At 33.2% G+C, this 17,055-nt stretch overlaps 1 protein-coding gene across 32 annotated transcripts in view; it reads right to left on the bottom strand.

The window, feature by feature from the left end:
• Positions 1–17,055, bottom strand: part of LOC106883544 (tight junction protein 1) — a 589,197-nt gene that overhangs the window by 63,952 nt on the left and 508,190 nt on the right. For all 32 annotated transcript variants that reach the window (XM_089340327.1, XM_089340345.1, XM_089340343.1 and 29 more), the window contains 9 exons: positions 15,330–15,480; positions 13,501–13,785; positions 12,777–13,065; positions 11,972–12,001; positions 10,751–10,907; positions 7,702–7,804; positions 6,325–6,376; positions 4,969–5,139; positions 2,511–2,659 (listed from right to left, as the gene is read on the bottom strand). In XM_089340327.1, coding sequence (XP_089196453.1) covers positions 2,511–2,659; positions 4,969–5,139; positions 6,325–6,376; positions 7,702–7,804; positions 10,751–10,907; positions 11,972–12,001; positions 12,777–13,065; positions 13,501–13,785; positions 15,330–15,480 — 1,387 coding nt within the window. The remainder of the gene's footprint in view (positions 1–2,510; positions 2,660–4,968; positions 5,140–6,324; positions 6,377–7,701; positions 7,805–10,750; positions 10,908–11,971; positions 12,002–12,776; positions 13,066–13,500; positions 13,786–15,329; positions 15,481–17,055) is intronic.

The following is a 17,055-nucleotide window of genomic DNA, read 5'->3' as shown; positions in this document are numbered from 1 at the left end:
TAAACATCAACCCTTTAAGCAATCAGACTATTCTGTCAAATGTAATGCTTCTTTATTCACGTTGTTTTGAATTAATCATGCTGCATTACTTCATAGCTTCAAGATGTGATTGTTTATTTTAAGGATGACATTGTAGGGGAGGTGTGAGAAGTGGTATCTGGCTGGTTTGAACATAAAACACAGGTAGAATGTTTGGGCTGGATATGGCAGTTTAAATGCTAAACTGGTTAAAATAGTAATATTGAAATAGAAATAGTAAATATCGAAAAAAAAGCCAAACAGAAAATAACAAGAAAACATTTTTAAAAAATGTCATTGCTCATCTGAAATATCATACATATATAGCATTCTGTTTTTTTTTTCTTCTATTTTTGCTTGTTTTATTTTTCTTTGAATGAAAGCAACAAGAGCAACAACACTAAATAATGCAGATTCGCATAAAACATGAACATTAACTACACAATTAATTGGCACATACAACACACAAACGAACTGAAAGTCTCATGTTAGACACATTCAGGTGCAAAACAATTTCAAAAGAAACTAGACAGTTTAAATACAGTGTCAGACACTTACCAGCTTCATTGGCTACAAGTATAGAAATAATTGCAACAATAGAACATAACAAGATGAAGAAGATATAAACAAGTTTTAGGTCAAAGAGAAAATAAGCACTCGTTCTTTAGAACTTTCAAAACATTCAAATTATCACAAAATTACACTCTTTCTCAAAAAAAAGTTTAAAAAAAACAAAAAAACAACATAGGTTTACATTTTATCAGAGATTACATTGTACGCAGGTAAATGTGATAATGTATTTCATTTTTGTTTGATTAATGGTGTTACCAACTCACTGAAGTATTTTGTAAGTGGCTGAGTATTCCATGGGAACTTATCTATTCCACTTAAAATAATCTTCAGATAAAATCATAAAGCACCCACTACACTCTTGGAGTGGTTGGCGTTAGGAAGGGCATCCAGCTGTAGAAACTCTGCCAAATCAGATTGGAGCCTGGTATAGCCATCTGGTTCACCAGTCCTCAGTCAAATCGTCCAACCCATGCTAGCATGGAAAGCGGACGTTAAACGATGATGATGATGATGATGATACATATATAGTTTACTGTTCTAGTATAGGTTGGATCAACAAAAGAAAAAAAAGGTACTCCACCTAGTGAGAAATAAATATCACTTAATCTAGCAGTCGTAGACATCCGTTGGTCTTGAGAGGCCATGGATCTGCACCTGAAGAAATTGTAACATTTAATCTAGACAGTCTTGTGTGTGGATTTGGTAGATAGAAACTGAAAGAAGCCTTGACATTGTATGATAGTTATGAGTGTCAGCACCATGCAAGTGATGCCTTTTGTTTCCAATCCTCCATGAAAACATGTCTTGTCATAGGAAAATATTTCATTACTTGGAAATAGGTGAGGGTTGGCAACAGGAAGGGCATCCAGCCACAGAAAACCCTACCTCAACAAATTCTGCTCAACCCATGTGAGCATGGAAAAATGGACATTAAAAAAAATGATGAAATAAATTTCATTCAACATATTTTTATCAAGGCGCCTGATATCATATCTAAGTATTTACAAAATTAAAAATTCCTTACTTTTCTTGGTACAGCAGTGGTTTCACAGATTCGTATTCAAATACAATTCATTCCTGATGTTAAAATGGTTCCCTATTGCCATTGTTATCTCCTGTACTTATGTAAATATTCAATTAATATCAATAAATGACAAACATTGTTTTTTGCCTTATCACATAATTATTTCTAATTAACTTTATTTAAATGCTCATTACATCAAATATGCTATCACTTTTATTTGAATATAATGCAATCTCCAATAAAATATGAACCCCAATTTTCCTCGTTAAAAATCAATAATATATATATATTTTTTCTTTTGGATAATGTGACCCCAAAGAACAACTGTAATTACTTATATTATTAAAAAAACAAAAGTTCCTCCATAGTAAAATACACTTACAACTTGTAGGGGTCCCAATCTCCTTTCACAATCTAGTGAACTTAACCAACCAACATATCCATACCTTGGTGCCACTTATATACACCTTCCTGTAACTTGAGTGTACTCCCTGCCATATCTTCACCATCTCTCTCACCCTCCTACTGATGTAGCCATGTATCTGTCCCTCTACTAATACTCTAATCTTACATCTGGCACAAAGCCACTTTCCACACTACTATTCCCCAACTCAGTTGAGGGTTTTCACCTTGTAAATTATTTTGTGACCGCACTACTGCTGGTGCCACATAAAAAAAACACCCTGTACGATTTGAATTCTAAACACAAAAGGATGGAATCAAAAAAACCACACCAGCTGTACAAAATATTTTGCCTGACACTCTACTGATTCAACCACACATTTGTTAACAACAAATTTATTACCGACTAATAAATAAATGAAAATAATAATAATAATTTAAAACCAAACAGAATAAAAAAAAAAAAACAGACAGTACTTCAAAGTGAACTTACAGAATATAACATCATCCCAGTGGTTTTGACCGAGTGTTTTAGCACGACGAGCAGATTTTCTTCGAAATAAACTTGTGCTTTTCTGTTTACTCAAAGCCAGTTCTTTATCACTGAGACTTTGCTGCTGGTTAAGGGCCATTTTTTCTGCTCTGTAATAAACAAAAAAAAAAAAATATATATATATATATATATTCATATTACCAAAACATAATGTAAGAGTTGTAAAAGTTATCAAAAATATATTTTATGTAGTGCAAACACTATCTGATATACAACTAAATATATATATATATATATATATATACATAGATATGTGTGTGTGTGTATATATATATATATATATATATATATATATATATATATATATTTATATATATATATATATATACACACACACACACAATGCACATATTGTGTTCTGTATCAAATAATGTTTACACTATGCAAAATATATTTTTAATATATTTTTCAGTTTTAACATTGAAGATGATACACACACACATTCACCATAATTATACTCTTATTGATCTCAGTTTGTTATTTAAAAATATAATATTTTAATGTTACCAAATAATAATCTCACTTATTCTTGTGTGTGTGTGTATACAAGTGCGTATGTGTTTATGTGTGGTCATTTATTCAAATCTGGTAGAGTAACTTCTGCTGATTAATGGTTATAAAAAAATTGAAAAATAATAACAGCACACACACACACACACATATATATATATATATACACACACACACACATACATACTCATGTTTTGAGTTTTATTTTCCTGTTTGCATCAACAAACCTATATATTTACAACAATCTGATGAAATGCACTCTGACCAATGGTGTATAACAACATCTGATAGTGGGGTTGATATAATGATACACACACACATGCACACGTGTGTGTGTGTTTATGTGTGTATATATATACATAAATATATGTATATATAAACGCATATAAACAAAAGTGCATTTTGTACCAAAAGCCAATAAGAAAGATTCTCTCATGTTATCTACCACAGTCAAGTTTGTTCTAACTGAGCATCCATATTCAACAGGGCATAAATACTACCTCTTGGTATTAATATGGCCTCTGTTGCCAATATATATATATATCTTATTAGAGGTATCTAAAACCGCATCATTTTAGGTTGTTTCACATGAAATGTCATATTTGAAAGGTAACAATAAAATGTTTCAGAAGTGTTAGAGAACTGATTTATTTAATCAAAATATGATCCATGTTCGTTTATGAAATTTACCCAACGTTTCCCTACGTCACATATTCCATCTTTCAAAAAATATTCATCTTTTGCTGTGATAAACTGTCCGAATACTTCAATTACCTCTTTTCTATTTAAGAATGTGTTATTGTTTATGAAAAGCTCAAAGTGCTTAAATAAGTGATGATCAGTAGAAGAAATATCAGGGTAATAGGGAGGATATTGCAAAATCTCATAATTCAGGCTTTGCAACTTTTGGACCATAGCTTGAGGAATATGAGGACATGTATTGTCGTGGAGCAAAATTGGGCCATTTCTATTCACTAGTTTGGGTTGCTTCTTTTTCAAATTCTCATGCATACAATCAATTTCCTGTCAATACAATGTTGCTGTTACTGTTTTTCCTTGTTGCAAAAATGAATAGCTCCCTTTGCAGACCACCATACAGTGACCACTAACTTTTTAGGGTACAGTGGTGGATTTGGGTAGTGTTTGGGTAGGTGACTCTCCTGCATCTAATCACTGCCCTGTTCTCTTGCTGTTGTCAAAGCGTATCCATTTCTTATCAAATCATTATTTGATGCAAATATGGTCTTTTTCCAGTTGAGAAAGCAATAAGGAGCACACTTTGAGGTATGTCTTTTTGAATCTTGTTCAGTTCATGTGGAATAAACCTATCCATTTTCTTGACTTTTCCAGTTTTTTTTTTACAGGTGTCCAAAAACAGTTGTGCGAGATGTTTGGAGTTCTGATGAAAGTTTTTGAACCGTTGTTCTCGGATTTTGGTCAACCAAAGCATTTAATCCATCATGCTGAATAACTGATTTTGGCCTACCCCTTGGTTTATTTTCAAAGCTATCATCTCCTGAACGAGAGCTTTGGAACCATCTCTGAACAGTTCTGACATCAACAAAACCATTACCAAAGGCCTGCTTGATATTCCGTAGAGCTTCTGCAGCAGAGTGACCCAGTTTGTACTCATATGAGAAAATCACTCAACATAGTTTGGTTATTATCATTTTTATGAGGTCTGTGGGTAGGAATTTTGCATACCAATATTGTTGAGAAAGAAAAAGAGTCAAAATTAAATGCAAGGTATACATAATTGAGTTTTTAAATGACTGAAATAACAACTAATTAAAAATGCGACATTTCATGTAAAACAACCTAATAGAAGAAGAAATGAGTGTGATGATATTTTAAACAAAAAAATTCTGTATTAAGAAAAGAAACTTACCGATTACTGTTTGGAATAATTCCCTTTTGTAATTCTTGGTTATTTTTACCAATTTTAATGGCAAGCCATGAACCACTAACTCCCCCGTACAAAGTGTCTTTGATACGTAAAACCTCTCCTCGTACAAAGGCAAGTTCAGAAGACTCTGTTTGTTCAAAGGTGTAATGGGCCCTAAAATACATAATTTAGAAAAACAGTCGCTGAAAAAGGTTGCGAATAGGAATTAAAGAACTGACAAACACACACACACATACAAAAACCCAAAATGATTGACTGTTCAGCCAACAAGTTAATCAAATGATCGATTGGTTTGTTGGATAGATATTTAATCAATTGACTAATAATAAAAGAGTGGAATTAAATAGGTGCATGTGTTATTAATATTGGTGAAATGACTCACCTTAGAAAGATAAAATATAGATTCCTAGCGTCTGTCCTACATGTATGTTTTGTAGTATTTAATGCATTTTTCATTTATGGAATAACTGAACGTCACACATCTCAACTTTTGTTACATATACACACACACACACACATATATGGACTTTTCCATTTTCTGTCTGCCAAATTTCACTTGCATAACATTGTTGACTATAACTTGTAGTGAGTAGAAGACACCAGCTGATGGCATCTACGCAGTGCCGATGAACTCTAAACCATGCGATTCCAAGGTGAACTTCTTAACCACAAAATCATGTGCATGTATGTGTGTGTATGTCTCTCTCTTTCTCTCTCTCTCTCTCTTTCTATACACACACACGCAGACATGCATATATATCAGCTCCTCTGTCTCATGCACATACGAAGTAATATATAATGCATACACACATACATATAAAATACACACATATACAAACACTCACACAATTATATATATACACTAACTATATATTTCTTTGGTTAACATATACACGCACACACATAGAACCTACTTGGAATACATTTAAATTTTTATGCCCTCTAATTAGCCGATGAGTTGCAAATTAAAACTAATGATCAACAGTGCAATAAACAGAAACCAAACTCTCAAAACCAATAAATAAATAAATATGTTGATAAATAAAATAAATAAATAAAAAATTGTCAATATAACCATGTGTATAATTAAAACATAAATTTGTCTGAAACTGTCTATTCCAGCCATGCCAGCATGGTTTAAAGAAAAACAACAGCAAAAACTTCCTAAAAACAACAACACAAGATGTGAACGTGTTAACATAAACAGTGAGAAAAAAAAAATTTAAATGGCTGCTAAAAGCCTGAATATCTTGAAATAAAAAACTCATAATGATAATGAAGGATTTGTAATGAGAGATTATACTGTGCTTTGATGGGAAAAACATAAAAGTGACTTACTTTACAAAGAATGAATCCCCAGCTTCATGACTCGCCATTATGTGGTCATATTCTTTGAAAAAAAAAAAGAAAAAAAATTGTTTTTTTTTTAAATATTTTTAATTGCTGACATCAAAAGAGATAAATTTTTCAGTGTTGCTGAAGCAACAAGCAATATTTATAAAAATTAGAATAAGCAATATATATATATATATATATATATATATATATATATATATATATATATATATATATATATATATATATACATACACACACACATATACATATGTGTGTTTGAGTGTATGTATGTATGTGTGTGTGTGTATGTATGTGTGTGTATGTATGTATGTGTGTGTATGTATATATATATATATATATATATATCGCTGAATCCCCTTTGAGAATTATTCGGTCTTAGTAGACACATGACATGTGATCTTCTTCTAGCACATTAGCGGTCCACGTAGTGGCCTCCGTTATATATATATTTTTATATATTCTTATATATATATATATATATATATATATATATATATATATATATATATATATATATATATATATATATATATAATGTGAATCTAAAGTTACTCACTAATACTACTCTGAGTTTCATAACTATCGCTGATCATGTAACTTATATCTGATAGCTAAGATGTGATATTTATAGCAAAATATGAGCTACTGAACAGAAAGGACTATCTAAATACACACACACACACACACACACTGACGAACAACATGTGTAACAATAATAAGAAGTAGAGCTCAATAATGTTGAACTAGAGGACTATATTTGATATATAGTAAAAGCATTCACTATCTAGAGTTTCCCAGCTGTATCAGATACATTTTTATTCAATTTACAGTCACCATTGATCAGCTCACAAATATATCATAGGTTGTCAGGAAACCTTAGGTACTGGAAGTGAGCATTCCCATACTTGCATTATATATTAAATATATACAAACATATATAGATTAAAATGGTGTATATCATATTTATATTTCTATATATAACATGTGCTTGTACATAAGGTACACCACTATATCAGGAGCAATGCCAAAAAAATATACTGTTAACTTATCTATAACGCAATCTTTCAGTAAACTGGTGCAATTAAAAACGAGACCAGTAATAATGGAGAATGTGCAGAAACAAAAAACAACAACAAAAACTTGGCTTTCCTGAATTACCTGTTTTCCAGCATACAAGTCAAATTTTTTGGACCCAAAAACTGAATATCTAATTCTACATTAACCAATTTTTTCTTATTTTAAATGGTAGATTGTAAATCAACCATGTTGAAGCTCCTTCCTTGTCTGAAATGATTGGTGATGGTCAGTCAGTTTTTAAATACAATAGATAATGAAAGCCAAAATGATCACTCTTACCTTCTTTTTTATGTTGAACACTAATGGACACTTGACCGTCAACACTCAGCAGATATGTTACCGCTTCTTCTCGCGTCATTCCAGTAATTTCAACATCGTTCACCTAAATATATGAAACAAAATGTTACCATCATCATCATTGCTTAATGTTTGTCTTCCGTACTGGCATGGGTTGGACAGTTTGACATGGAGCTGGCCAGTTGGAACCTGCCCAGACTCCAGTTGTCTATTGTGATATGATTTCTATGGCTGGATGCTCTTCCTAATGCCAACAACATAACAGAGTGTGCTGAGTGCTTTTTATGTGCCACTGGCACAGGTGTGGGTATGCAGTACCAGCACAGATGCTTTGAATGTGGCACCAACACCTGAAAGAACCAGCCTGTATGTGTGGAAGACAGCGATTCTACTTAATTTGATGTGTCTTATCAAGTACAATTAATCACATCTTCTGGTCCCTAGTTACTTCCTCAGTGAGGCCCTGTGTCCAAAGATCCTTTCTCACCACTTTGTCTCACATCTTCCTGAGTCTACCCCTTCCACAAGTACCCTCCACAGTGAGAGCTCGGCACTTCTTTATGCAGCTGTCCTCATCCATATGCATCACATGACCATGTGTGTACATACATATGAAATTTACTCCATAGTCATTGGTTCAACAAAATATATTTTGCCAGATTAATGATTATGGATTAAACATTTATTCACATGAGATTTATCTTTGAGTTCTTTATCCTCAGTGGATGACCAGCCATAACTTCTTTGAACTTGCCAATCTCTGAAATATATGTATGTGTGTGTGTGTGTATGTATACAAGTGCATGTGTTTGTGTCTCCTTGTTTTGACATTGTGTGATAATTGTAAACGATTGTCACTGTTATACAAGCAGTGTCATTCATTTGCATTATGCTGCAAGAACATGGTCTGACCATTGGAAAATATTACCTTGCTTGGAAACAAGTGAAGGTAGGCAACAGGAAAGTCATCCAGCCATAGAAAATCTGCCTCAAAATCTCTGTCTGACCCATGCAAGCATGGAAAAGTGGACATTAAACTGATAATGATGTATATATATATATATATATATATATATATATACATATATAAAAACATTATATATATACACACATATACATATATATATATAAATACATACATATATATTTATACATATACATACATATATATATAAACATATATATGTTTATATATATATATATATATATATATATATATATATATATATATGCATATATGCACACACACACACACATGTGCACACCAGTACTTAAAGAGATAAGAACTTCCGTATCAAAATGTTATTCAGACACACTGTTTACACAGATAGAGAGAAATGGTGTATACAATTTATACAAAAGACTCAATATTTTCTATGCAAGTGACAGTAGGGTTGTTGCAATATCAGCAGCAGATCAAAGACATAGGATGTAACAATAATAATAACAACAATACTAATAAGATATATATATATTTCCCCACGAAGTAATTAATTAGCAATCTATATAACACACTGGCTAATGTAACAGTTCAAGAAAAAAGAAAACAAAAAAACAATTTCACTGTTTTAGCTTTTTCCAATACCATCAGGCAGAAGAGGAAGAACCATCTGGCTATTTTATATGAAATAAGTGAATAAAAAGATCAAAAGAACAGAATTTAAAAAAAATTGTCTGATCGAACTGGTTGTAATGTTTTGATTACATTGTATTGATTGCTTTATTTTGCCATAAGTATGAGGGGAGAGGGGACGGGAGTAAAGAGAGTGTAAATGTATCATCTTTAAATGGGGGAAAAAAAAAACCTCCTGAAAACCTTAAACAGCAACTAAAACATTCTGGAAAAACATACGTTAAATGTTAGAAAAAAAAAGCAAAAAAAAAAAAAGCAATGAATAAACAATCTTAAATCATCCCCAAGAAAACTCCTTTAAATAATATCAACCAAAAATTTCATCAAAAAGAACAAAAAAGTTTCCTGAAAATAACTATCTTTAAAAAAAAAAATTCCATAAAAGATATCAAACCCATAAAAAAAAAACAACCAAAGTAAAACAATTAGAAAACCTTGATAATAAAAATTACAAGAGCAAACAATAAAAAAAAACATTAAAAAATCTCAACTAAAATAACCCATTAAAACAAAAAATATAAAAAAACAACCAGACAAAAAGCCATGTAAACATACCCCTCCCCCCACTACTAACCAAAGGAAACAAGATCAAATATTTATGAGAAATCAAACCAATGGAATGTCCTTAAAATATAAGACTCAGAGCTTTGACATAAATCTATTTGCTATGTTATCTTCTTCATGAGCCCGAAGACACGGCTAGAGAAATATACTACAAAGTGGTACAAGGAAAAGTAGCCTGGGTTCTGTAGCAGAGGGTAAATACAGAAATGAATTTACACAGACAGGAAAGTACCCAGCCTTTCGTTTGCAAGCGTCATTGAATTATTTCGACCGCTCGTTAACTGCTGAACGAAGGTGGTGCACTAGTCGATTGTTGGCTACATTGTCCTCACCACATTAGTTGATTGTAAGATTGCATCGAGTGAATATCTCTAGGCATTTCTGTAAGATGATGTACTCAATAATGGAAAGGATGGAGATGGTGGAATCATATGTGAGAATGGGTTCTGTTAAGCATATTTTGTATTTGCACTATGCCAAGGAAATTCCATTCATATGGCGTTGGTCAATTGAAGGCATAAAATGCCAAGAACCAAGAACCATGTAAGTGCAGAGCAAAGCTTTTTAGCCATACACAACCATACCTGTGCTCATACCAGATATCCATGAAACAAATATTAATAGAATTAGTACTAAGACAGTATAAAACTCTAAATATGTTTTCCTTTTACACAAATCCTTTATATACAAGTTTCCTTTAAACCTAGTAAGTCCCAGTAACAATAAATTAAGAACAGCCACGTTACCACTGCAGTGCAAACAAACAAAAATACAACAAAACGCTCCAAATGGTACAAACAGAAGCTATGGGGAGCAAGAATAATATAATCTCACCTTCAGAATTTGGTCTCCTTCCACAAGACCTTCTTTTTCAGCACCACTACCTGGATGAACAGAAGCGATGAAAATTCCAGTTGCATTTCCTCCAGCCAACCGCAATCCAAGACCAACTTCAGGATCCTTACGAAAAGTCACATATCGAGGTTCGGTTCTGAAGAATAAAAAGGAGACCCACCAAAATTTTTTAAAATGCACAATTCAAAGTTATACACACCAGTACACAGTATAAAGCTGTGCTCACTAATACACTGGTAAAATTTACTCTACAGTCAATGACTGAAACACTTGTATGATGGGAAGGGGAGGAGGCCTAAATTTCTTGCTACACAATCTGATGCACCACACATGGTTACACACACACAGAGGGTAATACTCAGACAGGTAAACAAACCTACAGCTTGCATATATATATATATATATATATATATATATATATATATATATATATATATATATATATATATATATACATACACACACACACACATATATAAGCACGTAATGGCATGCTAAGGCTTTAATCCAACAGAGGATCAACTAACAGTGGTTGAATGGAGTGGTATCCATATTGCATTATCCAACATGACTCTCATTATTTAAGGGTAATTTGGTTGTTATTTCTAGAAGGTTCAAGTGATGAAGGTGGCAGTTAAAACATATATCAGTCATTACATGCCAAATACTGCCACATTCATCCCATTATTATTTCTATGATATTTATATTTCTTCAGTCGATCTCTTGTCGTACAATGATCAGTCATCATTCACTAAGCGGACTAACTTTGTATGCTGTGAGGAAGAGAAGTCTGATGTTTTGAGGGGAATCCTTCAATAGGGTGTCTCAACTTATGAAGAGCATTTCATGGAATCATCAAAATTTATCATCTTTCTCACGGCATACAAACTTTCTTGACTTTGAGTAGATTTTGTAATTGTCCATTTGTCAGCACAGATCACTATGAAGTTCTTTGTATCCGGCTGTTTCACTTACCAGAGTTTAGTAATCAATCAAATGTAATGCTTATTAATTTATCTTAGAATTAATCAGACATTGTCTCATAGTTTTGAGCTTTTGATGATGTGACTGTTTTAGAATGTTTTAGAATGACGTTGTAGGTCAGATGTAACAGGCTGGATCTGGTTGGTTTGAACATAAAACAGGTAGAATATTTGGACCAGACATGGTCAGTTTAAATGCCAAAGGGTAAAATTTACCTGCTACTTCGTTTCTTCCCTATGTATGACCTGGAAAAGAAAAAAAAAAAATACCTCTCAGAAATAATGTCAAACCACATCATTTATTCTTCTTTACACTCAGAATAAAAATACAAAAGATTAAAAATCACAGTATTTATTGGCTGTAGTCCAATGACTAGAACAAGTAAAAAATATGAATTTTTTTTACATAGACTTTCCAGAAAGATGGAAGAAGTGTGTGGGGTGCAAGGAGGTCTATGTTGAAAAATAACCCCCAATTGGTCACATTCTATGAGAGTATGTTGGCCAGTCTATGAACTTTTCAGCCAACCCTTATATATATATATATATATATATATATATATATATATATATATATATCGTTTTTGAATTTGGTTTGCAAGATTTTTTATGTGATTTCGTGTGTTGAAGCATATTCTGTTGTGTCTGGGGAGAGTCATTTTCTTATTGTGCTTTAAAATTTAACACACTCACCGGTAAAATTTTCCACTTATTTCTTATTTTTATTTTCCGAAAATTTTAGGAAAATAAAAATAAGAAATAAGTGGAAATTTTAACGGTGAGTGTGTTAAATTTTAAGGCACAATAAGAAAATTACTCTCCCCAGACACAACAGTATATATATATATATATATATATATATATATATACCCATAAGCTAAGATCTACTGAAAGGGATAATGTTATAGAGAGGGGAGGAGTTGAGAGAGACAGATAGACAGAGAGAGAGAAAGAGAAAGGCAAACAAACAAAGCAGAGAAAGGTAAAAAGAAAGAAGGAAAGAAGGAAGTGGACTACTTACTCAGTTGGCTGTGATCTGTTGAAAGTAACAGGAGGTTGTAAGTCATTCTCTGGTTCTTTGCTGCTATAAGGCTGTTTATGAGCTTGTGGACTTCGTTCATAGTGTGACTCAAGGAGCTGGTCAGAGTGACGCTGTCGAGGCGCCGTGCCATACCGCTCCTCCCTCGACTCATACGGATTCTCATGCAAATGACCCCGACTTTCAATGTCGCTATAGTAGTTGTTGTGTTTTACTTGTGATGCATAAAAGTCGTCTGGATGTAAGAAGTCTTTACCTGTTGGAACCATATCTAAACAGAAGAAGAAAATTAAAAGAGGTTAATTATATTAGTAAAATTAACCTTTTCAGTACAGTTAAGAATGAAAAAATGTAAGATTGAGTAAATACTGTGTCAACTTTTGAGATATTCTCAAAACTCTATGTTTTTTGAGATATAGAGTTTTGAAATCATTCAGAAATTCCAAACATATCCAATTCCACATATCATGAACCTGTTTCAGTAAGAGGCCTATGAAACTTGAAGTCACATGGAGCCACATCAAACTATTTCAAATAATGATATGTGTAACTCCTACTAAATGTATTGAGTGCCTCTTTCTTTCAATAAAAAAAATCCTAACATAATGAGTAAGACAAGTAAAAGATAGAGGATACAAGGTAATCTCAAATAGTGAGACATAGGCAAGAGAAACTGTAGTGTTTGAAGATAATACTGTTTTATTACCTGAATCAAGTTCTTGGGGTAAAGGTGGCCGAGGTGGTGGTGGTTCTTGATTGTACATGTACCGACTTTCATATCTTGATGATGCATTAGGGTGGTCACGACTTGCACTAATTGGACCAGGGCCAGGTGGTAGAATGTCACCATGGGAATGGTGCATTCGATGCAGACTGGGTCCCAGCGAATTCGTCTCATCTTCATTTAATGCTCTGCTCTGATGCGGCCGGTAAATATTGATATCTTCTTTTTCTAACGATCTTTTTAAGATTCCATATCTAGATGAATAATCTAATTAAAAGAAGAAAAGAAAAGCATTTATAATAGTTCCTACACCCTATAGCTGGATTATTTAGAAGCTTACTTTGCAAACATCTGGGTTCTATATTCAATCTCACTGTGTCTTAGGCAAGTGTCTTCCTGTGTAGCCTTAGGCTGACTGATACTTTGTGGGTGGAATTTGGAAGTGAGAAACCCAATAAATATACATGTATATATTATTATTATTAGAAACGGTTTGATTTGGTTCCATGTGACATAGGCCTCTTACAGAAACCTAGCTCATAGGACTCAGTTAACCAAATATAGGGATGTGTCCTTCTATTCAGTTAACTGAGTCCAACAGGCTTCGTTTCAGTAACAGGCCTATGAATCTTTAAGTCACATGGGGCCACATGAAACTATTTCAACTAATGATGCATGTAACTCCTACTAAATTGTTGAGTGCCTCTTTCTTTCATTTGTCCACTCAACCATAAACACACACACATGTGTGTGTGTTTATTAACAGGTTGACTTACTCTCCTATTGTCTAAAGTTCCATAGACATAAATCATTGTATATATTTGTGTATATCAGAGAAAAACAGTATGTCACATTGCATCACTTTATATGAAAAAGAAAAGGTAACCTAGCCATTTGATAAACACAGATTAATTAAAAATAATAGTGGAATGCAAAAGTACTGAAGGCATTAGTGTCAATATAATCAGCTAAAAATATTTGAAGGCAATGACCCAGCAAATGACCCACTGACCAATGACTGAAACCAGTAAATGAGGAAAATAATTATTTCAGCACGGTTAATTAAGCTCACATAATAAGTGAATAAATACAGTCTCAGCTATGAGGTTATAAGTTTCTTGTGTAACCACATAGGTCCAGGCTAAATCCCACTTTGTTGTACTTCAGCAGACAGAAACCATGCAGCTGCCCATAGAAATGACCTACATCATCATTATAATCATTTAGCATGTCTTTTTTCATGCTGGCATGGGTTGGTCAGTTTGACAAAAACAGATGAGCCATTTGCTTTGGCATGATTTCTACAGCTGGATGCCTTTCTTAACACCAACCTCTTAACAGAGTGTACTAGGTGCTTTTTACATGGCACTATCACCGGTGCTTTTACTGTGGAACCAACCCCAGTGCCTTTTACATGGCACCAACACCAGTGCTTTTTATGTGGCACCAGCACCAATGATTTTTACATGGCACCAGTACCAGTGCTTTTTATATAATACACATATAATGTAAAAACATCTTGCAGACTGTGATAGTGAATAAAACGGAAATTAAATTAAAATTTTGATTTATTCTGTGTCACCTGGAACCAAATTATTACCAAATTATCCATCGTCCATTGATTGGGAACCCCTGAACTAAATTCTTTGAAGGTGGCGCTGCCAGCACTGTGACAGTCTGATAACTGAAATCAGTTAAAACAGTACTGAAAATATGTTAGCTAATTATAGCTTAAATTAAACTTCATTAACTGTACTTTATTTGCCTGATAATAATATGGAGAGGGAACAATTAAGAGGAGGCAACTTTACCAATTTCTTCTTTCGGTTGACTATTCTGTCGTTTGTGTCTGCCGCCATCTGATTTTTTCTTTGTAATTAATAAATGAAGTTTGTCTTTTGTTTTTTCGATCAACCTTTTGGCATCTGTTATTGAAATGTTATCCACAGGGGTGGCATTTATCTGTTGTAATAGAACAAAAGAAAAAAAAGAAAAGATTAAATAAATAAAAAAAAGCTTTATTGCAATTTCATGACAAAATGATATTACTGAGAAAATAAATTATATCATTCTGAGAATTGGTGGATTGACAAAATTGTTAGTATGTCAGACAAAATACCTGACTACAGGTTATGACCCTTTACATTTTGAGTTCAAATCCTACTGATCAACCACATGGTTTTGGGTTCAGCCTCACTGTGTGGCACCTTGGAGCAAATGTCTTCTACTATAGCCTCAGAGTGACCAGAGCTTTGCGAGTGGATTTAGTAGATGGAAACTGATAGAAACCTATTATATATATATATATATATATATGTGTGTGTGTGTGTGTGTGTGTGTGTGTGTGTGTGTGTGTGTGTGTGTGTGTATATGTTTGTGTTTGTCTCCCATCCCAGTGTCAGTTTGTTCATGTCCTTGTAACTTAGTGGTTTGGCAAAAGAGACCAATAGGAAAGAATAAGTACCAGGGGTTCATTAGTTCAAGTAAACCTTTCAAGGCAGTGCCCCAACATGGCCACAGACCAATGATTGAAACAAATAAAAGACTAAAAATAAAGATAGAAAAGTGCTTTGAATAATTTGGTTTCATTAGTGTTGAAATTATCATTCTTCTCAACAAGCTCCAGGTGGTAGTGGAAGGGGGCTAACACAGACACAAAGACAAACATGCATAGATATATATGATGGGCTTCTTTCAGTTTCCATCAACCAAATCCATTCACAAGGCTTTGGTCAGCTCATGGCTATAGAAAACCCACAAGGTGCCACACAATGAGACTAAACCCGGAACCATGTGGTTGGGAAGCAAGCTTTTTACAACACACTCATGCCTGTGCCTATACATATTGCTATTCTTTTTATTTTCCGAGATAAAATGCTTTGTTGATTTATTAGAATTGTCAGAAGTATATCTTCAATCACCCTTCTCTCGTACGCAGGATTCTTTGAATAAAATAGAGTCATTACAGATTTTTTCATGTTCCGTATTATGTATCAATGAATGTTTTCATATTTCGACTCAACAATTCAACCTACTTGGTATTTATTCAAATTCAGGTAAAAAAAAAAAAACAGAAATATAGAAAAGACTTTCAGTCCAATCAACTGTATTCTTTAAATCCCAAGAATGTGTAGTGAAGATAACTAAATGGTTACAGTAGAGAATGGCAAGTGGCTGACTGGTGGAAGATGTGGGAGAGAAGTAGGGAGAGAAGTAAATTAAGAACATTAATGCCATCTGTAAGAGAAAATCAGATCCCATAGAACTTGCATAAATAACTGAACAATTCTACAAGTGTTCTTCAAAGACTGAGGCAATAATAGTTATGAGAGGAAGTCAGTTTGTAAGTTAAGATCAAGGAGGTTATACGCAGGCAATATATGTGGGTTAGAATGGTAAACTTTGTACAATATTAATATGTAAATATGCTAAAACTTCTTCAATGGTTGCAGCTGTATTGACAAACATTTTTATTCTGAATTGCAAATCAATAAAGATCAGCGCTGTTAAATTTGACCAGAATATTAAACATGAATA

Source organism: Octopus bimaculoides, chromosome 23 (genome assembly GCF_046866305.1).
Source record: "Octopus bimaculoides isolate indiv1 chromosome 23, ASM4686630v1, whole genome shotgun sequence".
Classification (NCBI taxonomy): Eukaryota; Metazoa; Mollusca; class Cephalopoda; order Octopoda; family Octopodidae; genus Octopus; species Octopus bimaculoides.
Note: the sequence above shows the minus strand (reverse complement) of the source record. Positions and strands in the feature narration are given on the sequence as shown.